Raw genomic sequence first — 23,798 nt, forward strand, 5'->3', positions numbered from 1 at the left:
AAGGTGAGGGTGTACTTCTGGGAGGGGAGGGAGCACTGGACCCTGTGCTGGGTCCCTTGTTTTGCTGGCTTTAAAGGCTGGGCGTGTAGGGTGGGCTTAGGGGAGGTCTCAGTAGAATGTTTGTCAGCTTTTTCCAGGTGTGACCTTTCTGGGTCATTGTCTCCACTGATTGGTGGCATGAGGAGGGGTGGTCATTAGTCATTGCAGCTGGTCCTGGAGGTCACCCGCCTGGTTTTGCTGCTTTTCTGGGCCTGGAGCTGAAATACAACTGAAGCCTAGATGTCACCTCCAGGGAGGAAAGGTCAGGCGGCCTAAACCGCCATGAGCAGGACATGCCAGGAGAGGAAAGGCCTCTCTGGGGGCTAGGTCCAGTACCACTTTTGCTCGTTGCTAGGCACCCAGGGCTAGGCACCTGGGGCTTTCTGCTCTGGTGACCTTCTGTGTCTGGCTGTAAATTTTGTGGCCAGTTTGTGTGGCTGTTTCCTCATTCCACTTGCCAAGGAGTTTTCTGACTTCTCACTACCTCGCCTCAATCGGAGGTGTGAGCAAAGGTCTGAGTGACACCGGGTGGAGGGCGGTGGTGGTGTTTATAGCATGAGCATGACGTGCGCGCGCCTCCGTGGCCCCATCTTTGGGGGGTTTAGTGCCCACACTTGGGGCGATGAGTGTTGACGTCACTTCCCAGTGTCGCTCGTCGTGCCCCACAGAGATGTGGCCCCGGGTGATGCAGCCTCCGCGGCCTCCCTGCTGCTGGTGGCTGTGCTGTGCACACCGCTGTCACACCACACAGCCCCAGGAGTAGGTGGGCATTCTTTTAATGCAGTGGAAATTAGGTGTACTACATTTTAAACACATATTAGTGCCCATATATTCTGCATGGATTTCTGCATACATGAGCCTTTAGATGGTAGCATTTTCCTACATTTGTCTGTGTGGCTCCAGTTTTCCTCTGTGAACCTTAGTGTCAGACGGGTCTTCTGTAAGACCATTGCCAGTGTCCTAGAGATGCATGGATACACGCAGGTATCCATGTGTTTTATATGAAAGAGGTCTCTCATTGTATAAATATAACCTCGGGGGCGTGGCATCATGCTGTACTGGCTCATGTAAGTTGGTGGGCTTTATGTGTGTGGAAATCTGTATGGTACCCCAATTTATCTTCCATGAGGCTCTGATTTTAAAAGGGCCCCCAACCATTTTTTTAAATAGCAAACTTTCTCTGAGAGTCTTGTCTAGATTTAAATTTCTTTCCCTGGGTCTGAGCTCACTGCTTATTTGAAGGGAAGCGATGTTTTTCTGACACGCCAGTTAATTCCAGCGCATTCATTCAACAGCCATGTATAGAGGTAGCCCCTGGTCACCAGGCACCAGATTATGTCAGGAAAATGGCTGAAAACCAAAGGATCAGAGTAGATTTGACTAGGAGATGATGCCTCACTAGGATGATCAAAGAAAACTGACCTCGAGGTGGTCTCTGAGAGATGAAAAGACGGAGACCTTTCCCAGCAAGGACACTGCTTAGATAAAGGCAGAGACTAGAAAAGGTTGGAACTGTGAATCATCCCGTCTGGCTCAAGTACCAGGGCCAAAGAGGGGGTGGGTGGACATGGGGCTGGAAAGACATCTTGAAACTAGGCGAAGAAAGGCAAGAACCACAGGCCGAGGGGTTTGGACTTCGGTGTGCAAGCTCCTTGAAGGTCCTTGAGCAGGGACTTCGCCGTGAAGTGCTGAGGACTGTGCACCTGGTTACATTGTGCAAGGCGTTGCCTGAGGGGGAGGGGTCGGATTCAACATGGCTTCCAGGGAAGGCTTGGGGGGGTCTGGGACCGAGGGAATGAGAAACAGCAGAGTCAAGGGTGACTAAGGGAGCTGAGAAAGAGCAGAGAGAAGGAGCCAGGGAAGGAAGAAAAGAGAACCAAGGGAGGGTGGTTTGTGGGTCTGCCATAAGTAAACCAGTGAGGAAACCAAGCACATCTTCTGAGGGCCCTGGTGGGCCCTCCTCTCCTGCCTGACCCCATGTCTGAGTGAGTGTGCAGGTAGAAGAGCCAGTGAGTGTGCAGGATGGAAGGGCCAGTGAGTGTGCAGGGTGGAAGGGCTAGTGAGTGTGCAGGGTGGAAGGGCCAGTGAGTGTGCAGGGTGGAAGAGCCCATGAGTGTGCAGGGTGGAAGAGCTAGCGAGTGTGCAGGGTGGAAGAGCCCATGAGTGTGCAGGGTGGAAGAGCCAGCGAGTGTGCAGGGTGGAAGAGCCCATGAGTGTGCAGGGTGGAAGAGCTAGCGAGTATGCAGGGTGTAAGAGCCCGTGAGTGTGCAGGGTGGAAGAGCCAGGCTTGCAGATGGGGAATGAGTGAGTACCTCGTCCAGAGTAAAGCATTCTGCTGAATAGTCCATTCAAATGAGCCCATTTAGTCTTCAGGAGGACCCAATAAACTAGATAGTGTAACTAGATAGTATTATCTTCCTTTTGTAGATTAGGAGACAGGCCCAAAGAGGTGAATGAACTGTGCCAAGATCAGACATCTAGTAGCTGGTTGAGCTGAGGTTTGAACTGAGAGCATTCTGACGCCAAAGCCCGAGTGAGCCCTTCACCACTGCGTTAGAGTGGTGATGTCTCCGGGGAATGTTGAGGTGGAAAGGAGCAAAGATGAGGGATTCTTTTAAAGTGAATGACATGGGCCCTGACTGGTGTGGTTCAGGGGGTTGGGCATCGTCCCGTGAACCTAAAGGTCGCTGGTTTGATTCCCGGTTGGGGCACGTGCCTGGGTTGTGGGCCAGGTCCCTGGTTGGGGGCGTGAAAGAAGCAACTGATCACTGTTTCTCTCACATACGAGTGTTTCTCTCCCTCCCTTCCCCTCTCTCTAAAAATAAATAAATAAAATCTTTAAAAATAAAATAAAATGAAGGGCATGGGCGTGAGCCCCACAGTAAGTACTAGGGCGACCAAGTTTGAAGTCTGCCTTCGAGCTGGAGGTCTCTGCTGCAGGGAGAGCTGCTGACCCAATGAGAGGACATCTGTGACCTTCAGTGACAGGGCGGCATTTCCTAGGAGCCCAGAAATCGGAGAGAACATGCCAGCTCTGACCTGGTGACTATGCCTAGGGAAAGGAGTGAGGCAATAGGACCCGACCCTGAGGCGGAGGATGGGCTCCCATTGCCCCGAATAGCAGGTTGGGGGTGATAGGCAGAGGAGGAATGAGGTTGGGTGGTTGAGAACCTGTTTGCTGAGGTGGCTGCCTCCTACCAAGAAGAGCAGTGTCTTCGGCAAGATGGCCTGAGTCAGGAGGGATGAGGTGCCTGGGATCCTAGCAAAGGGCTCAGACCTGGACCAGGGTTTCTGTCCCCCATTCTGTTAGGACTGAAGCCCTCACTGTGGTGTGGACGGAGAACTCCTGCCTTTTGTGGGAGTTCCAGGGTCCTCCCTGGATGGTCTGGGAATATCCATGACCAGGCAGCACTTGGAAGGGCAGCTTTGTGCCAGGGTTCTGATTCATTTGTGACTCAGGGCCTTGTGGAGTGCCCCAGTGTGGGTGGTGATGCAGAAAGTGGTTCTTGGGCTCTTAGCGTGGCTCAAGCGCATGCGGGTTAGTTGTGGGACTCTTATTCCAGATGCAGCCCAGTGGTTTTTTGGGTTTATCTTTGCTCTGTCAAATGCATGAACCAGAAAGACAAATGATCCATTACACAAAGTGTGGCTTCTTCCTGTTTCCCAAAGCCCTCGGGCTGCACAGACCTGTTTTTAATTGTGACATTTGCTCTGGAAGTGCTTGTGACCAGGGATGTTGTAACAGTGTTCGGTTACCACCCTCGAGTTTGCAGAACAGGGAAAAGTAAAATAGAAAATGAAAACTGAGTCTCCCATTGTGGTTTTTAAATTCGCATTTCTGATGACTAGTGACATTGAACGTGTTTTCATATGTCTGTCTCCTGGCTGTCTGTATGTCCTCTTTAGAGAAATGTTCCTTCAGGTCCTTTGCCCAATTTTTAATTGGATTGTTTGGTTTTCTGTTATTGTTGAGTTGTATGAGAGATATCACCTCACTCCTGCCGGAATGGCTATCATCAATAAATCAGCAAACAAGAGTTGGGAGGAAGAGGAGACAAGGCAACCCTTGTGCACTGTTGGTGGGAATGCAGTCGGTGCAGCCACCGTGGACAGCAGTATGGCGTTTCCTCAAAAAATTCAAAATGGAGCTGCCTTATGACCCAAAGATTCTGCTTCTGGGAATATATCCAAAGAAATCCAAAACACTGATTTAAAAGAATATATGTACCCCTATGTTCATTGCAGCATTATTGATAATAGCCAAGATCTGGAAGCAGCCTGTGTCCATCAGTAGATGAATATGTAAAAAAGCTGTGGCACATGTACACAGTGGAATACGACTCAGCCATAAAAAGGAGGAAATCTTACCATTTGTGACAGCATGGATGGACCTGGAGAGCATTATGATAAGTGAAATAAGCCAGCCAGAGAAAGACAAATACCACATGATTTCACTCATAGGTGGAATCTTATGACAAAATAAACAAACAAAATGGAAACAGACTCATAGATCCAGAGAACAGACTGACCGCTGTCAGAGGGGAAGGGGACTTGGGGGCTAGGTGAAAAAGGTGAAGGGATTAAGCAAACAACAACAACAACAACAACAACAACAACAACAACAACAACAAATAGGCACAAACAAAAGAATGGTAATTCCCAGAGGGAGAAAAGAGTGGGGGGAGGGGAGACAAATGGTGATGGAAGGAGACAATACACAGATGATGTATCATAGAATTGTATACCTGAAACCCATATAATTTTATTAACCAGTATCATCCAGATTAATTCAATAAACTTTAAAAATTATTTCTTGGGGCAGAAGATTACCGGGGATTAGGTTATCCTATATCAGGGTCCTTTTGGAAATGAAAGAAGCCGAACCCCGGGTGACGTCCCATGACTCCCCTCATTCTCGCAGAAGGGACCCTGCGGGATTCTAACCTCCAGATCTCCACCTCCAAAGCCTCTAAGAGGCCAGATAGGACCTGCTGCTGGCCCAGGGTCCAAACTGGGAAGGTTGCATTTGCCCCTCTGTTTAGGCTGGTTTTTATTCTCAAAGTCTCCCAGATCAGCAGTTTAAGAATTTAAGAAGATAGCCTGGACTCTGACACATTGGTGTGACCAAAGATTAGATAAGACTCCAAGGACGTGAAATATTTTTTTTCCTGGGGAAGCCTACCCCTTGGGCCTCTCTCAAGGCTCCCAGCCCAGAGGGCACTGCCAGGCCCAGTGGAGGCGGTGCCAGCCCGAGAAGCTGAGAGAGCTGTTTTCCCATGTCCCCTCTGCTAGAACTCTGCGAAAGCTGTACAAGTCGTGTCGCCTCTCGGGCCCAACCCCACGTAGCCTCCATTTGGCCCTCTGATAATTAGGTTGTAATAGAGCAGCAATTTTCAACCTTCTTCATGTGGTGGCACACATACACTAGTTACTAAAATTCTGCGGCACACCAGAAAATATATTTTTTGCTGATGTGACCAAAAAATAGGCATAATTTCTATTGACTTACAAAAATATAATAATAGTAATTATCTACTCTTTTTGCTCCAGACTGACTTTTTAATATATATAAATATTCTTGAATATAAGGATTTTTGGTACCAAGAATTAACCAATCAGATGCAACCTTATTATGCAGCATGACTGACAAAATGCAACTCTGTTGTATGACCTATGTATTTATAGTTCAAGACAGGGCATTCACACTGGACAGTTATTGTCGTGTTGGCTGTTGTCATTTTTCAATTTGACAATTTAAAGGAAAAGAGGTCAGTGCCCTGACTAAATAGTCAGGTATTGCATATTTTTAAAAATCTCATAGCACCCAGTTGAAAAATGCTCTAATAGAGGATGACAAACTATAACATTCTATAATTTCCACACACAAGTGTTACCATATGTGTTATCTTTTAATCTTTATTTCAAAGACCCCTGCCCCACTAGATTATAAGGCTCCTTTATAATTCAGGACCTCTGCTATATACATCTTGGTACCTCCCAAAATATCTAGCAGAATGCTTTTCATATAGTAGATACTTTAAAGATCTGCTTGATTTATTGATTGTAGATTGGCATACATTGGAAGAACCCCACACTAGGTCTATAGATGATGACTTTTGTGAATATTTCAGAGCTGGGAGCCACTAGTGACCATTCTGAGTGGCTGTGATTGACAGGCTGGAAAAGCAGTCAGGATGATCCACAGACCAGCTGCTGCTGATCGGTATCGTAGTGTGGAGTGAAAGCAAATTGCATTTCTACCTACAGTTCCTTTCAAGTACGGTAAAGGAAAAGTGGGACCTTAAGGCAGGGGACGGACTTATCTTCCTTCACCCTTGGAATTTGAAGCTTGTTTGAGGGCTTGGGCTGTTTTTCAACTTCCATTTTGGTATTTCATGTGGCAAAGGGCTTTGGGAGTTGTGTCACAGCTAGTCACTCCCGAATGCAGGCATTTCTGACCTTGGCAACACCCGTGTCACACTGTATCAGGTTACTAGGCTTGGAATTCCAAGGCAGATGTGAAATGTGGTATGAGATGTTTTAAGTTGTTGGCGTGTGTGCGTGTCCACAGCCAGTTTGCATGTGCCCCTGTCCTGTGTGTACAAATGTGTGCAGCTGTGTATAACTTTGTATCACAGATGCCTTGTCAACTGCTAGGTTATGTGCACAGTGAACTTAAGCTTTCATGTTTGTAAATGCGGTAATAACTTTAGACTTCCAAGTCTCACTGAAAGCAAGTTTTGGGGTTACGGGGTGTAGAAGTCTTCAACTTTTTCCCAGCTTGTCTCTGAACTCCTGGTTAACAGATTCAGTGAAATCAAGAATTTAAGTGACACAAGAAAAAGTCAATACTGCTTTACTGTACCATAGAAACTGGAGTATAGGAATCACTGTTCATCATGCAGCTAGAGAAGAGCCAGCCTGCACTGAGAGCCCCGACTATAATTTTTTCTAGTACGTATTGATGGTGAGGGTGGTCAGGGGTGTGTGTGAATTGAGTTGTCAATCGAAAGAAAGCTCTCTCTGGTGTCTTGAGGAGGAAACAGTCCCTGTCTAGGTTTTAAGAAAGACTGGGATTGTGTTTCTTATTAGGAAGTCTCTTTAAGTTTGTGCCATTACCTCTTGGCCATTGGTGACTGTAATTGACTGTCTCTGCCTTCTATAGCTCGGAATCGCGACTGGGTTCTTGGTCCCTCCTGTTTTGGTACCCAACATCAAAGACCAGGACAAGCTTGCCTACCACATCAGCATCATGTTCTACATAATAGCAGGTGTCGCCACTCTGCTTTTCATCCTTGTCATTATTGGTAAGTTCATTAGTAGGCTGCTGGGGGGAGAGGAGGCAGGGACGTACGTGCTGCTGGCTTCGATGGGGCCTTGTGAACAGGGCTGTAGCATGTGGTGGACGCTCACAGCAACCGGAGGCCAGGCCTCTGCTGGTTTTCAATGCCCCTAATACAGTGCCCGCTGGTCTTGGGTGTGCGTGTTGTCAGTGGCTCTGTAAAGGTTTAGTTGTGATCGAACAGTTCCCCAATATGACCTCACCGGAATGAATGGCCAGGCTGCTGACCCCCGGTGAAACCCCATGAGCATTTATTACAGGCATGTGCTCTTCATGCCTGACCTCACGGAACCCTCAGCGACCCTGTGAGTGAAGGTGCCATCATGGATCCCATGGCACAGAGAGGAAGACTTGGGGGAGTTAAATAAATCATTAAGGGTTCGATGGTGGATTTTAGCCTAAACATGTCTAATGCCACACTCTAAATTTCTGGAACAAAACAGAAGGAACCCACAAACACTAATAATCTCATAGATTCACCTGAGAATACCTGGGTACCACATTTTTAATGCTTTTTAAAAATACATAAAAATAATATGTGCACATTATGGAACAATCTAGAAAATATAAAAAATACAAGGAAAAGAATGACTATTAATTTAGCCTCGTACAAGTTCATTGTGACCTCAGATAACTACTATTAATTTTATATGCATTTATGTATTTAATCACTGAGATATTTGGTTAATATAATTTTTAAAAAATTCCTTTATTATGTAAGATTCAGGTATACAGTATTCTAATTCAACATCTGTATACACTTTAAAGTGACCACTACCACAAGTCTAGATACCGATCACCATACGATTGATGGATAATATAACTTTATATCCTCTTTTATAATCTGAGTGATATTACATGGGTGGTGATAAATTCAGAAACAGCAGAGTGGAGGCTTTCACTGTCGGTTATTCACCTGTCTAAAGGTTAACCAGTTTTTTCCCTAATACCTGAAAGTTTCGCTTGCCGTGTTAAAGGTTTCACTCCTTCCTTCTGGCCTCACCTCCAGAGTCAAACAGTTTTATAATCATTCACCTCATTCAATTGTTCCCACCATGACAATTTCCTCCCCTGGGGCCAAGTTGAGGAAGAGCTGCCTGCTGGCTTCCCGGAGCTGGCAGGATGTCTTAGACGGTGGACAGGACTCAGAGTTCGTGAGAAGCTGCAGAACTGTGGGTAAGAGCAGACAAGAGCCATCCAGCCAGGGAGGGACTGGGCCAGACCTACAGTTTCAAACTGTAATGTGCCCAGCTCTAAATTCCTGTGTTGGTGGCAGATGGGGGCCTGGAATCCTGGAGGTAGGACATCTGTACATTTTGGCACTTTGTGATCAAAAGCACAGACAGTAGCTCATTGAATAAAGAACTGAAAGATCTCACCTGAATCCTGGTTTGTGGTTGCCAAGGCCTTGAGCAAGCAGCTGCTGTTGCTGAGGTCAGTAAGCCCCTGCCTTGCTCTCTTTCCCCTCCTGGAAGGGAAGGTGAACGGACAATGGATGAGCGCTTCCCAACAGCAGGAAGTTATCCTGGAGGAAATTCGCCTGGACCACTTCCAAGAAGAAAGTAGCCTGGCTCTGCAGCCAGGGGGCTGGGTGGCGGGGAGGGGGAGGCTTTGATCTTCTTCTAAGATGTGAAACTGCATTTCCAGAGTTTCCTTTAACTGGAGGAGTTCTCCTGGGGTGAGGGGGAGGCCGCGTGGGGCTTGCTTAGACCTGGTTGGGGGAAATATTTAGCTAAAACACTGGTTAAACTGATACGCCTCCAGAGAACTGAATAGCAATCAATGCAGTGCAAATTGATTGCACTGAAAATAGAAGATAATAGTTGTACCGAAAATAGAAGATAAAATTAATGGTTTCCCCCCTTGTTCCCACCCCAGTCCTTCCTGTCAGAGTAGCCTCTCCCACAGGAGCAGGCTCGTCCTCTGGTTCCTTGGAGGCAGATATCTGATTTAGACTTTGAGAAGCTCAGAACGGACTCTGGAGCTGTTCCTGGCTGAAGATCCTTTCACTCACTCAGGGTGTTCAGCAACTGCTCTGCGCCAGGCTCTGAGCTAGGAGGCACGGGCAGCACAGTTCCCTCCCCTGCAGGAGGCGCTGTGGTGCTAAGTCACTAGCTGGGCTCACTACTCCCAGAGCTGCAGCTCCTCTCTCTCTCTCTCTGGGTATTACTCTTTTTCTCAGTGCTCTGTGATGCGTTATTTGCTGGTTATGATGGGACTCCCTGATCCGTGAGCACTGCCTGGGAGGCCCCAGGGGTTGCAGCTGTCCAGAGGGCATTAAGAAAAAGTAATCGACAGACCACTCACTCAGCCATGGACCATGAAGAAAATGGGTATCATTTTGATGCATTCAAGAAAGGCAGCTGTAAAGGATTTACTTGAAGAATTGATATTTCCCTTTGAGTCTTAGCTCCTTCTTGGGTGATGGAGCTGGCCCTCGTCTACGTGTCACTTTGCGGGGGGTCACCACAGCGATGTTCAGTGATCTCTCTGTTTCTGTCCTTTCAGTATTCAAGGAGAAGCCTAAACATCCCCCCAGCAGGGCCCAATCCCTGAGCTATTCCTTGGCAACCACCGATGCTTCGTACTTAAGTTCCATCATCCGGCTCTTCAAAAACCTCAACTTCGTGCTGCTTATCATCACCTATGGTAAGGTGCAGCTGTGTCCTGGAGGGCACTCCAACTGGGAGCGGGAGACCAGAGGCCTGATGTGTCTGTGCGTCTTACTTCTCCCAAATATCAGATGCGCATGTAAACTAATTGTGCAGAGTCAACCAGAACAGTCAGCTCTGTCTCAGGGCCTTCGCACGTTCTGTAAAGTCCGCCTAGGAAACCACTCCTTGCCCTACCAGGTTATCTGGCAAATGCCTGCCGATCCTCCGAGTCTCATCCCAGCATCGCTGCTGGACAGCGGTGTTAGGTGATCTTTCCTCTCTTATGTGCCGTTCCATTTCCAAGTTTGTCTTCTCACTAGATTGTGACCTCCCTGAGTGCAAGGATTTGCGCCTTTTCTTCTTTACAGTTATGTCTTTTCTTCATCAGCAGTGGCTGGCCTGGAGTGGCTGCTCCTGTGGTTACTGAGTGAATGAATGACTGACCGAGTCAATAAATGAGTGCGTGCATGCACAAGTGCGTCTTGCCATACTAACCACTCCTCAACCAATCTTCCTTCATCTTATAACATTGACTCCTATATATTTTTTTATCTGCAAGACAATATCCCTGTTTTGTTTCATTTTGTTGGCTTTGGTAAGATAAATGTTTATCTTTATGCTGGTGTATTGGCTTGCCTCTCCAGCATGGTGTTTCCACCTCTTCTTCCCAACTTTTAATAAGAATGTTAGACCAGACAAGAAGGGTGAGGACAGAACCTCATGGCATTCCAGGAAAGAGATCCACCCAACTGTACTGCTGTCCATCCTACATTAGAACATTTAATCCACCAGCTAGTTTAAAACCAAGGGTCAGCCAGTGTGTAACATGCTCAGTAACTATATAAAAAAAATGAGATTGGTTTAACACGGCTTACACTCGGGAAAACCACAGTGGACTATAACCTTATGCTCTCCGTAGGTTCACAAATCGTGTGTTTTATAACAACAGCCTTTGCTGTGTGCCAAGACTTTTCACATATGCTTGTATTTAACTTCCACCACAGCCGTGTTAGGTGGGTACTCTAGCTATCCCCATTCCACAGATGTGGAAACTGAAGCTCAGAGAGATTAGGTCACTAGCCCAAGATCACGCAGCTTTTCCAGGATTCAGGTACAGGTTTGTCTGACTCCAACACCTGTGCTCTTGATGCCTGGTACACAATTGCCCGTAGTTTTTTTCCTGGAACTGTGCCACAGTTTCATTTCAGGCTTATCAATGCCCTGCATCTCGAACTGTTTATCTGCCAAGGCATTGATAAGAGATGGTATCGCCCATGGGTGGGGAGGCACGCCTAAGTGATTTGGGCATATACAATAGGTAGATGCCCTCTTATCTGGAATAGCTCTAGGTCATCGATTTTCAGCCTTCATCTCACGGCACGCATAAACTAATTACTAAAATTCTGTGGCACACCAAAAAATATTTTTCCAGTGTGACAAAAATAGGTATAATTTTGATTCATTCACATCAGGTGGCTATTGTTGTGCTGGCTGTTGTCACTTTTTAAATTTGACAACCTCGGGGAGAAAGGGGTCAGTGCCCCTGACAAAATAGTCAGGTATGGCACATTATTGTTGCAGCACACAAGTTGAAAATCGCTGCCCTAGATAACTAGATTAGTCTCCAAGGTCTCAGGTCTGTATTTTCATTCTCCCCAGCTTTTCAGTTCTTAGGATATTTCTGCATTCATCCACCGTGCTAAGCTGGCTCACATGGGTCGATGGGCAAAGCAGTTCACTTCTGAGTCTCTGGAAGCATTCAACTCTGTTGTCTGTAGATGGAGTTTCTTAACATTTTCCTCAAAGGTCTCGGATTATCTCAGTGAGAGGGAATTAAACTAATCTCGATGTTTGTGCTCATTTCAGAGAACCACAAGCCTAATTTCCATGGTAGAGAATTGGACTTGGAGACAAGGCTGTTTGCCAACAAGGAAATGATTCTTAGGCCTATTTACAGATTTGAAAAAAAATTTTATTGAGCCATTACTGTGTGTCAGGCACCATGTTAAGGCTTTATCTGCATTATCTCTTCTAATTTTCAAAACACATCTGTGACAGAGGTCCTTAACTCTATTCCATTTCATACCCGAGGAAACGGAGACTCTGGTTTTGGTTCCTTGCCCACAGTTGGACAGCTAGCAAGCAATAGAGCTGACACATACACTCTTGTCCGTCTGATGCCAAAGCCTATTTTTCTACCCATTGTGCCTTTTTGCCTCCCCATGCAGAACACAGCCTCTTGGAGGCCAAGCTAGGGCTCTTTTCTTAGCCCATGTGCCCAAGTGGTCTTTGAGTCTGCCTTCCTCAGACATCATTCTCAGACAAGTTACTTGGGGGTTGCTTTCTTCTAGAGTGTGGATCTAGAGTTTTGGAAGCAGGACCAACATACTGGCCAGCCATCTTTGGGATTTGGGGATGGTGGGGCATCAGCTTTAGTGTGTCTCTTTAAGGTGTACAGGTTATATCAAGGCAGTCCACCTGAGAGTCTCTGTTTTCTTCTCCCACCATCTTTGCTTCAAATTTAAAACAACAGCAACAAAACCTTCAATAAATTCAACAAATGGCAAGCATTCTAGCAGATAAGAGAATGGCATGAATGCACTTGCAGGACATGGGTGGACATGCCTAGGAGTAATAACCTTGAATGCTGGACCCATGAGTTCAGACCTGTACATAAGGAACGGGAGGCCTGAGTGTGGGTGTCTACTCTGTCAGTTCCTGAGTGTACCACCTTCACCCATTTTTTGTCCTTCTAACCCCCATTGCCCCTCAGAAAATAGTAAAAACATTTGCTTCCCGTTGACGTTCTCTGAATGGAAATGAAAGGTTTACAATGAATTGCAAATAAAGACACTGCATGCATCCACATTGCTGTTGCATTGATTAATGTGCTGATTCCTATATTCTTTCTTTGGTCTGAAATAGATTTCCCCAAATAGTAAGTGGCTCTTGTGCAGCCGGTGGGATGCCTAGTGTTGTATCTGTAGTGGTTTTCCAGTGCTCTCGTGCAGCTGCTGAGACAGTTACCTTGAGCTGGGGTGTAATGATACACTGAAGGTTTTGGAGGAATTTCCCTAGAGGCTCTGGCCACCAACCCTTAGAGGTAGGCTTGTGAGATAAAATAAGCACCATCAAGTTACATTTGAATTTCAGATAGGTCATGAATTCTTTTTAGTATAAACATATCCCATGTGATATTTGGGGTATGTTTATGTTAAAAAATTACTCATTTTTCTGAAATTAAAATTTAACCAGGTATGCTATTTGTTTAAGGAAACCGTTTTTTTTTCCTTAAATCTGGGAGCCCACTTAGAGGGGAGGACTTGTAGAAGTGGGTTTATGCTTGATGTTGCCAGACCATCACAAGAAGAAGAAACTGCCTGCTTCTCTGGTTAAAGATCTCCCTCCTCCAAGTTGGACAATGCAGGAAGATACAGGCTGAAACCAGACCCTCAGAGGGTCCAACAGGCTTTGGGGATAGGGCAGGTCTTGTGATGTGTATCAACAGTGGGGGTGGGGTGAAGAAAATAACCCTCTTCGGCCACCTTCTTTTTGTGTCTCTAGGTCTTGCTTTCACACGTCCTCCTCTATTCTCTCTTCATCAGTGGTGATGGCGTAATGATTGCCATGTTAAAAAGAATTGTTGAAAATTCTCCTCCTCTAAAGTGTCCTTAGGGGATACTTTCCCCTGTTATCCCCAGCCTTGCCTCCATTGCTTCTTTTTTAAGAAAGATTTTATTTTTTTTTAACATTTTATTTATTTATTGTTTGAGAGAAGTCAAGGGAGGGAGAAAGAGAGGGAGAGAAACACCAATGTGTGGTTGCCTCTTCATGTGGCCCATACTGGGACCCGGCCTGCAACCCAGGAATGTGCCCTGACTGGGAATTGAACCAGAGACCCTTTGTTTGCAGGCCAGCACTCAGTCCACTGAGCCACACCAGCCGAGGCTATTTAATTGTTTTTAGAGGAGGGAAGGGAGGGAGAAAGAGGGGGAGAGAATCATTAATTAGCCACCTCCTATACACGCCTTGACTAGGGATTGAACCAGCCACCCCTCAACTTGCAGGATGATACCCAGCCAACTGAGCCACATCAGTTAGGGTGCCTACTTTGCTTCTGAATACTCTTCTAGTGCTGAGCATCAGAATTCAGAGCTTCAATATGAGTCCCAAGGATACCTCCCTTGGGGCTCTCAAGGGCTTCACCATTGACCCACTTACATGGGCTTAGGGAGGGTGCTTTGTGCTCCCTTAAAATCCTAGCTTCAGAGTGGGTATGAGGAGCCTCTGGGGCAACTTCAAGTGTACCAACATTTGCATCATGGGGGTGCTTAAAGGAGAAGAGAAAGAACAAGAAATTGGAAACCTGTTTTTAAAAATGACAGCAAATTTCTTAACTTGGTGAAGGAAATAGACACAGAAGTCCAGGAAGTGCAGAGAGGCCCCAACAAGATGAACCCAAAGAGGCCCACACTAAGACACATCATAATTAAAATGTCAAAGGTTAAATACAAAGAACCTTAAAAGCAGAAAGAGAAAAGCAGTTAGTTACCTACAAGGGAGCTCCCATAAGACTATCAGCTTGTTTCTCAAAATAAACTTTTCTCTTCTTTCTTTTTTTTTTCTTATTCAGATTTCCCAATTTTCACATTTTTTTAATATTACCAATCTGACTGGTGAGGACTGGCATTCCAGTGTTTCTATTTTCCACCATAATCAAATTTATTATTCCAGTGGTACTAATACAGCTGGAGGTGCTCATGGTGACATTGTACAGGTTTTCTGTCTTCTAGCTTCTGTCCAAACAGAAATGTCTTCCTGCTTGTTCTTTCACCTTTCTGGGGCAAAATCCACTATGGGCTGTTTACCCCCAAAAACTTCTTAATGCATTTAATTCTTCTTTTTTTAAACATTTTCATTTCCCTCTTGAGCATGTTCTAAAATAGTTGGATCCTCCAGCACACTGCAGCCACCCCACTTTCCTTCAAAATAAACTTTTCAAGTTAGAAGGGATTAGCAAGAAATATTCAAAGTGATAAAAAGCAGGGACCTACAACCAAGATTGCTTTACCCAAAAAAGCTATCATTTGGAACCAAAGGACAGATAAAGAGCTTCCCAGACAAGAAAAAGCTAACAGAGTTCATCACCACCAAATCATATGATGTGAAATGTTAAAGGGTCTTCTTTAAGAAGAAGATCAAAATTATGAACAAGAAAGTGGCAATAATTGCATATCAACGGTTGAATCTAAAAAACAAAATAAACAATTAGAACAGAAACAGAATCATAGATACAGAGAATGTTTTGATGGTAGCCAGATGGGAGTGGGGTCATGGGGATGGGTAAAAAAGGTGAAGGGATTAAGAAGTACAGATAGGTAGTCACGGAATAGTCATGGGGATGTAAAGTACAGCATCGAGAATAGAGCAGCCAAAGAACATATATGCAGGACCCATGGACATGGACAGATGGTGTGAGGATTGCTTGAGGGAGTGGAGAGGATGGGTGGAGAGGGGGAAAGGGAGAAAATTGGGATGACTGTAATAGCATGAACAATAAAATATAATTTAAAAGAGCTATGGATCTTTTAAAAGAGAAGGAAAAAGAGTGGGTATAAAATCCTTGTGATTCCTTGGAGCTTTGCTGAGGTCATGCTGGCCCCTTAAAACAGGGTTTACTACAAGTTCAGAAGGACAAAAGGAAGATAAGCACAGAGTGACCAGAACATAGAAATAGGATCAGGGGTCCATGTTTCCCAGGCTTGCCTGATGATGGTGCCCAGTTTGAATGTGAACATAGATTTCCATGCCTCTCTTCTGGAATTTCAAATTCAGAAAGGCTGGGTCTGCCCCTGGAAATCTGCTTTTCACAAGCATTCTAGGCAATTCTGGTTTGAGGACCTCTAAAGTAGGTGTGCAGTGGGTCATTCTCATGGTCTTGAAGCCCCTTCCCACCCCAGCTACCTCCATGTTAGCCCCACCACCTGGAGCCTGGCCATTGATCTTTGGTATTCCCAAGGTCATTTTTTTCCAAACTCCAGAGAGTTTAAGAAATGTTCAGCATTTTTTGTTGTTTGTTTTTGGTTAAAAGGCAGATTCCTAGCCCCACTCCAGGAGATTCAGATAGAGTAGGCCCAGGGCAGAGTCCATGAATCTGTGTTTTTGACCTCTAAGAAGTTCTAATGCCAGTGGTCTCTGAACCACAGTTTGAAAAAACTGCTCTTGACAGAGGAGAGACTCAGAGTGATGATGAGTCCTTTCTGCCTTCCTAAAGCCCACTTCCTCAGTGACTGGCACTTTGGTGACTGATACCAGGAATGACAAGGCCTTTCAGGGGAGTTCACATTTTCTTATAGGAATAGGCCCTCACCCAGCAGGCTCCACCTGCTGGGGCTAGTCGCACCCGAGTATAGCACAGGAACCTGTATTCCTGCAAAGAGGAACTCACGCACAGGGCAGAGCATGTGTTTTATTCCTGCCCTTCTTGTGGGATGGTGAGCTCCTTGGTGTGGGTGGTGGAGTTGACTTGTGCTATTTAACTTTGTCTGGTCACCTTCAACAATATGGGGAGGGACAGCCACACTAAATAGTAATTCAGGAATCATACATAAGCTCCTAATTCCTAATTCCTGTAGAAACATATGGAAAGAATAGCAGCCTTCCAGGGTGAGCCCCTGTCCCCCTCTGTACCCCTGCCCTCCATCTCTTCCTTAGCCCTGATTCAGTCTCCAGGCTGCCTGGGTTGGGGGTTGATAAACCAGACCAGTCTAGCTGAGCCAGTGGGTCTCAAACTTGAGTACTCTCAGAAGTACTTGGAGGGCTTGTTCACACACAGATTATGAAACTCCCAGAGTTTCTGTTGCAGTAGGTGTAGGGAGGTGTCAGGAATCTGTATTTCTTTTTTTTTAAAGCAGAAATAGCATGCAGTGTTGACTTTTTTTTTAGATTTTTATTTATTTTTATTTTTAGAGAGGGGAAGGGAGGGAGAAAGAGAGAGAGAAATACCAATGTGTGGTTGCCTTTCACGTGGCCCCCACTGGGGACCTCGCCTGCAACCCAGGCATGTACCGTGACTGGGAATCAAACAGGCGACCCTTTGGTTCGCAGCCTGTGCTCAATCCACTGAGCTATGCCAGCCAGGGTTAGGAATCTGCATTTCTTACAAGCTCTGAGGTTGTTGCTGATCTGGAACCAATTTCCCTAAACCACTGAGTCCCCACGTAAGTGCTCAGCTTCAGCAGTGCAGGTTAACCAGCTTAGAACTCTGCTTCCCTCTGCCTTTCTCAGGGTCATGGAAGCGCTGGTGTTTGAGGTGGGGTTTTTTTTTTTGGTCCCAGTCATCCTGTCTCTGGACCAGTCGTGAGCTCCAAGCCAGAGCTGCTTTGTCCCAGCACATTCCGGGACCTCCAGGCTCTTGACTCACGCAGGAAAGAATTCAAGAACAAGTCTGAGTGAGAGTGAAAGCGGATGTTATTTAGGTAGAGAAAGAGGCAAGGATGTGGGTTTCTGGAGAAAGGGTCAGGGGGTGAGTCCAGGATGAGCTGCTGTGCACCTAGTTGCTGTGGAAGAGAAGTACATGTCTGAGTGGACACAGTAGAACTCACACGTGAGTTGCTCACTGGGTCAGTCAGTTCTTGTGATTTTATACGAGGTTTGTCCAGAAGGTATCCAGCCATGCAATATGAAAAAAGAGACATTTATTGAAGAAGGTAGAAGGTACAAGAAACATTGTACATAGGACAATGATGCCTGAGTCCCCTTCAAAGTAGGCACCTTAGGACCTCACACAGTTCTCCCAATTGCCATCAGCTGTCCTATTGTATTTTCCTGAATCTCATTGACAGTCTGAAATCTCTTCCCCTTCAAAGGTGATTTTAGTTTTGGGGAAAGCCAAAAGTCACATGGTGTCAAATCTGGGCTGTAGGGGGGCTGATTCACTTGGGTGACTAGAAGTTTTGCCAGAAAACTCTGCACAAGATGTGATGCATGGGTGGGTGCGTTTTCATGATGCAGCTGCCAATCACCAGTTGCTTATAGCTCCCACCTTCTGAATTATTCAAATAGTTTCCACAGAGAAATTTAATGCAAAATTTGATGCAGATTTGTTGCTCTACTCACTCAGTCATTTTGAATGTGATGGTCACACAGTACACAATTCACTCAGAGGTGTCTACCGCCCCCACTGCCTTAGTACAGTGAAGTCATCATTGTTCATGCATATGCATTCCAGTCCACTCTTCTTGGTTGCCAGGTTACATCAATATTGCACAAACTGTTCTCATTATATTAACAGTGGTTGGACTTTTTCCCGACAGCCCTTGTATGTTTCCAAGAGTGGATCGACTCTGAACTTTGTGGTGCCAAATGCCGACTCTGCATTTAGGTTGTGAGGGTGTCCTTTTCCCTAATATGGTCCATTCTGAAATGTCATGGTGTTCATGGTGCCAAATTCTGTCTTCACCTTCTGGTCAGGAGGGGGTCTTGTTCCTAATATGGTCTGTTCCAGAGGTATCATGATGCTATCCCCTTTGGCCCCCCTTCTACTTGTGGTGTCAGCTTTCATTATAATGATGAGCTTTGGGGTTGTTCTCTCGTCATTTTTTCCCTCCATCTTAGATTGATCTGGTTTTAGCCAGTCCTTGTTGTTGAATTCTGTGACCACTATAGGAGTTCCCTGCCATACACTGTTTCCCTTTGATCATGTATGGAGGTGGCGGCTCTAATGAGAGGACCTAGAGGCTTATTGGCCTGAGGTGTCTGCTCCTACTTTCTCATTTCACTTGTCAGGAGCTTTCCCTAACTTCTTTCTATCCTGACTCGCTCCAGGATAATCTATCTCCCTGTGCTTTCTGTGGACTTGGCCCTCCTTCTTCATTCCTGTTGGGCCCAAGCTGAGAGTAGCAGTTGCACCTGAAGCTGAGCATGACTTGGAGCGTTTCCTTGCCCCTTACAGTGTGAGGCTCGGACCAGAGGTCGAGAGGGGCTGAGAGAGGTGTGAGGAGCAGGACTAGGGATTGCTTTCATTCTTCACCCGCCTACATTCCACCCCAACACCCTTTTTAGGAATGGGTCAACACCCTTTTTAGGAATGTGTCTCTTTATGGGCCTTCTTGACTCGGGAATGGAATTTCCGAGTGGCTGGGTATATGGTGTAAAGGTTAGTTGGCTGTGCTCGTTGTGTAAGAAGTTGCTGAAAGTCTCAAAGTTGTGGACAAAAAAAAAAAAAAGGAGCTCTATGGAAAGTAATCTCACAGAATGATCTGATCATAAAGCCCTAACTGGGTAGGTCATGATGGGTGGTCACACCCAGGCATATAATTTCTTTAGTGAAAGGCTTGTCTTTGCCTTAAGCAAGCCCTGTCTATGTTTCTGTGCCTCTAAGTTAGCACACCTTTGAAATGCCCCCTTTCAGATGACTCCTTCTCATACCTGACCACCTTTTCAGACCCCGCCCCCATAGTGCTACTGCCCTCAAGAGAGCACATAACCTTAACTATCCTGTTCCAAGGGCGTCCAAAATACTGGCGTCTCTGCGCCACACTGGAAGGAGTAGAGTTGTGTTGGGCCACACATTAAATACCTTGCAACATGTAGTCACAGAAAAATCTCATAATGTTTTAAGTAAATTTACGATTTTGTGTTGGGTCACACTCATAGCCATCCTGAACTGCATGTGTCGGACACCCCTGCGTGGAATCCAGTCACTGACTTGCTTCCCTCCACCTTCGCGTGTTCTTCTTTATGTTCTCTCCTAACCTCAGATGAGTGAAAGAAACTGTAAACTGTGATTTCCTGGTGCATTTCCCCCAGTCTGTTGAACTCTTGTTTCCAGGCATATTCTCTGCCTCCTGTAACTTTTATAAGTCTTCTCGGCAGGTTTGGACATTCTCATGTTGACAAAGTCCTTGTGGCCTTGTGTGCAGCCATAGTGGTGTTCACTGGCACTCCTTGGTTTGCTGACTCCCTGTGGCCCTGTGCCCCTCAGGAGGTGGCACTGAACCCAGCTTTGTTTTTTTGTGTGTTTTTTTTTAAGATTTTATTTATCCATCTCTAGAGAGGGAAGGAAGGGAGATAGATAGATAGATAGATAGATAGAGAGAGAGAGAGAGAGAGAGAGAGAGAGAGAAACATCAATGTGCGGTTGCTGGGGGGGCATGGCCTGCAACCCAGGCATGTACCCTGGCTGGGAATCGAACCTGGGACACTTTGGTTCCCCTCCCGAGCTCAATCCACTGAGCTACGCCAGCCAGGGCTTGAACCCAGCTTTGTTGAATCCCTGACATGACCTGCTGGGAGAGGCAGGGCTTCCAGGAAATTTTCAGTAATCTGAGCTGGGGAAATGCACGAGAACCATTTTTTTGTTTAGGGTCTAAAACAGAGTGATTAAGAGCAAGGACTCTAGAGCCGTATCATCTGGGTTCAAGTCCAGCTCTGCCACTTACTACCTGTGTGATTGTGGGAATGGTAAACAAAACTTTCCTTCTCATTTTGCATGAGAACTTGACCTTCACTTAACTTTGTATCTCCTTCCTCTGGGAGCCTGATGAAGGGAGTAAGTCAGCTGCACTACGCAACATTGCTTATGATAAAAACGACTTCTTGTGATTAAAAATGACTACAACTGGATTGGGAGACCTTTTCACAACTGGTAAGAAGCCATTCTTTGTGTTTTGTGAAGTATGGTGACTCTTTCGCTGTCCGGTCCTTTGTGGGGACCCTGGAAGCTATGCTTGTGGAGTTGTGACAAGCAATAGTGGCTCCTGCCAGGTGTTAAACCAGGGTGGTTGCCATGGCCACTTATCCCTGCACCTGAGCCATCACCTTGGGGACCAAAGAGAATAGCTTTTGATAGCTCAGTGGACTGGGGTCCTGTGGACTGGTCCTGCTGAAGAGGAACTCCTAAAGCTGCCCTGTCTGAGAGCTGTGTCCCTTCTAAGTGGATCTAATGTCAAGGGTGCCAGTTGGTAGTCTGGTGAGCCTCAACGTTTAGTCAAAACTAACAAGTCTCCTGGTGTATTTGTTTTTAAACTCCGTGTGCCATTTTCTCATCAGTAAACTAGGGATGGTTAACACTACCTGCCTTCTAGTGTTGTTGGGATGATTGTAAGATGCTTAGAACAGGGTCTACTACATAAGTATGGATTGCTGTCATCATCATCATTGTCGTCGTCGTCATCATCATCATCATCATCGTTATTAGGAAGAAGGGGCAGGAGGCCCTTTCTCCTTTGGGTCAGTTCCAGTCTCATCTTAGTTACTAACTCTGTGGCTTTGGACAAATGATCTCATCCTCTATAATCACAGATTCTTACAGTATATTCTAGGTTTTCCATTTATTTGTTGAATGAATCGGTGAATTAGGAGAGGCAACAAAGTGTTCCTTAGGGTCCTTTCAGGTTTCAAATGTAAGATTTTATGTGACATTGACTCTGAGAAGAAAGCTGAAGGAGGGATGGGGGCAGAGGTGAGAAACCACCCACAGAGGGAGCGGTGTCAGGGGTCAAAGGTCTGGAGCAGTCTGCAGGGGGCTGGTTCATTAGGAGGAGGTGGAAGGTGTCCAGTAATTCTACTTACCACTTGGGTCTGACCAAGGCTTAAGAGAGGAATGTTGATGATTCTGACCTTTGAGCAACACTTCCCTGTGTTCCCAGGGCAGGGTTAGAAGGAGCAGAGGGCAGTGGAGTTCAGCTGAGAGCAAGTTGAAATGGCTACTTTTGGTTGTTTTGGAGTATTTCTTGGAGAAAAACTGCACAGTAGTGTCACACTGCCTGGGTTTTTCTTCTCTGAGGACACCACTAACAGTGGCAGTGATGATAGGGATTTCTGACCCCGCAAACGTCTGGGAGAAGTGAGCAGTGCCCCCAGCAGAAGGCCGACCCTAATGCTGTGTGTTTCTCCCTCCCTCTGTAGGTCTGAATACCGGGGCTTTTTATGCCTTGTCCACTCTGCTGAACCGCATGGTGATCTTACACTATCCGGTAAGGGGGTCCCGGAAGTGTGCTGGGCCCGGAGGGGCTGAGGTTTCTGGGTCTGTCTCAGCAGGAGCTGGGGTAGCAGTTAACTCTTGGTTCCCCCACTTCTAGGCAGCGTGGTGTGGTGGCATGCTTATGGGACTTGGAGGGTCTCAACCCTAGTTCTGGTGGCATTAAACTGTGTGACAAGCTAGTTATCGTCTCTGAGCTCTCATTCTATTTTCTGCAAAAGAAGCATAATTACTTATTGAAAGGTTATTTTTAGGATTAGAAAGTAAATAGTATTGTATTTCTATATATTCATATATATTACATACTCATAAATTGTATAGCATGGTGCTTAGCAACACAGTAGGTAAACATACATGGAGAGTTGCATCTGAAATATTTAATTTGTAAAATATGGGCCATGTCTGATTTTGATTGGACTCTTAGTTACTCAACTGAAAGTATTTTGTAAATGTTTCCAGAACCACTGAGGGTTGGATGCTGGGAATGGGACACTGAGTGTCTTGGATTCAGGAATTCCTAGTCCAGCCTCCTTGTGGAAGGACAGGGTCTCATGACCGCAGAGGCAGCCACCGTGGCTAAGTGCTCCAGTTTTGGAGTGTGGCAGGTCTGAGTTCAGGTCCTAGTTCTGCACTTAAAAATGCCTCATGACCTTGGACTAATAGGTTTTTTTAAAAGACTTTTTAAAAAGATTTTATTTATTTTTTTTAGAGAGGGAAGGGAGGGAAAAAGAGAGAGAGAGAGAAACATCAGTGTGTGGTTGCTGGGGGCCGTGGCCTGCAACCCAGGCATGTGCCCTGACTGGGAATCGAACCTGCAATACTAATAGGTTTATCTCACTGTGCCTCGGTTTCTTCATGTGAAAAATGGGGAATTATGAGAATTAAATGAGATAATGATGTTAAACCCTCAGCATGGTGCCTGGCTCAATAACAAGGGCTCAAAAAAAAAAATATATATATATATATATCTGTTATTTTCCTATTTCTTTTGGCACTGACAGCTCCAGAAACCGATGTACGGGGTATCTGGACATGCATGTGTTTCCCCTTCTGGGAAGTGAGAGTAATGATAAATAAGATAAAAGAGTTGTTCTAAGGATTACGTGTTTTAAAAAACTCTACCCGAAAGTGGTTCTAAGGATGGAGTTCGGTTCACCCCGGCATCCAGTATCATACACACACCTCCGGGGTCCTGAGAATGTGTTGGGAGGAGCATCTATTCTACGACTTTCTCCCCATTGGCAGCTTCTCACAGACTGTCTTGCCCCGATACATGCAGAGGACTGGCTCTGATGGAGCCAGGGTTCCTTGCCTTCCCCCCTTCACTGCGTGGTGACTGTGCTCTGTCCTGTCCATGTCCTGCTGCTGGCTGATCTCTGGGGGCTGTGGTTTTCTTTCCTAGGGGGAAGAGGTGAACGCCGGAAGAATAGGCCTGACCATTGTCATTGCAGGAATGCTCGGGGCTATGATCTCAGGCATCTGGCTGGATAGGTCCAAAACCTACAAGTAAGTGACCCTTCCTCTTGGACTGAGAATCGGGGACTCGGTTTGAAATGACATATTCACTAGTAATATGGCTCCAAAGGTGTGGGCGCAGCAGCTGAGTGCTCAAGTGGGCAGTTCAGATTTATCTTCTTGGGGCCTCAGTTTCCACATTTATAAAATGAGGGGAACAACACCCACCCTGTGGGGGATCTTTGGGAGATTAGAGAAAAAGGACATGAGACCTAATGCAGTACCTGTCCCCTACCCCTGCTCCCCAAAGACATGGAAGGGGTCA

At 46.0% G+C, this 23,798-nt stretch overlaps 1 protein-coding gene across 3 annotated transcripts in view; it reads left to right on the forward strand.

The window, feature by feature from the left end:
- FLVCR2 (FLVCR heme transporter 2) overlaps nucleotides 1–23,798 on the forward strand; it is a 54,815-nt gene that overhangs the window by 17,873 nt on the left and 13,144 nt on the right. For all 3 annotated transcript variants that reach the window (XM_045822854.1, XM_045822855.1, XM_045822853.1), the window contains exons 2-5: nucleotides 7,205–7,346; nucleotides 9,890–10,030; nucleotides 21,946–22,013; nucleotides 23,421–23,524. In XM_045822854.1, the coding sequence (XP_045678810.1) occupies nucleotides 7,205–7,346; nucleotides 9,890–10,030; nucleotides 21,946–22,013; nucleotides 23,421–23,524 (455 nt within the window). The remainder of the gene's footprint in view (nucleotides 1–7,204; nucleotides 7,347–9,889; nucleotides 10,031–21,945; nucleotides 22,014–23,420; nucleotides 23,525–23,798) is intronic.

This window comes from Phyllostomus hastatus, unplaced genomic scaffold (genome assembly GCF_019186645.2).
Source record: "Phyllostomus hastatus isolate PE091 unplaced genomic scaffold, TTU_PhHast_1.1 phas_scaffold_501, whole genome shotgun sequence".
NCBI classification, from domain to species: domain Eukaryota; kingdom Metazoa; phylum Chordata; class Mammalia; order Chiroptera; family Phyllostomidae; genus Phyllostomus; species Phyllostomus hastatus.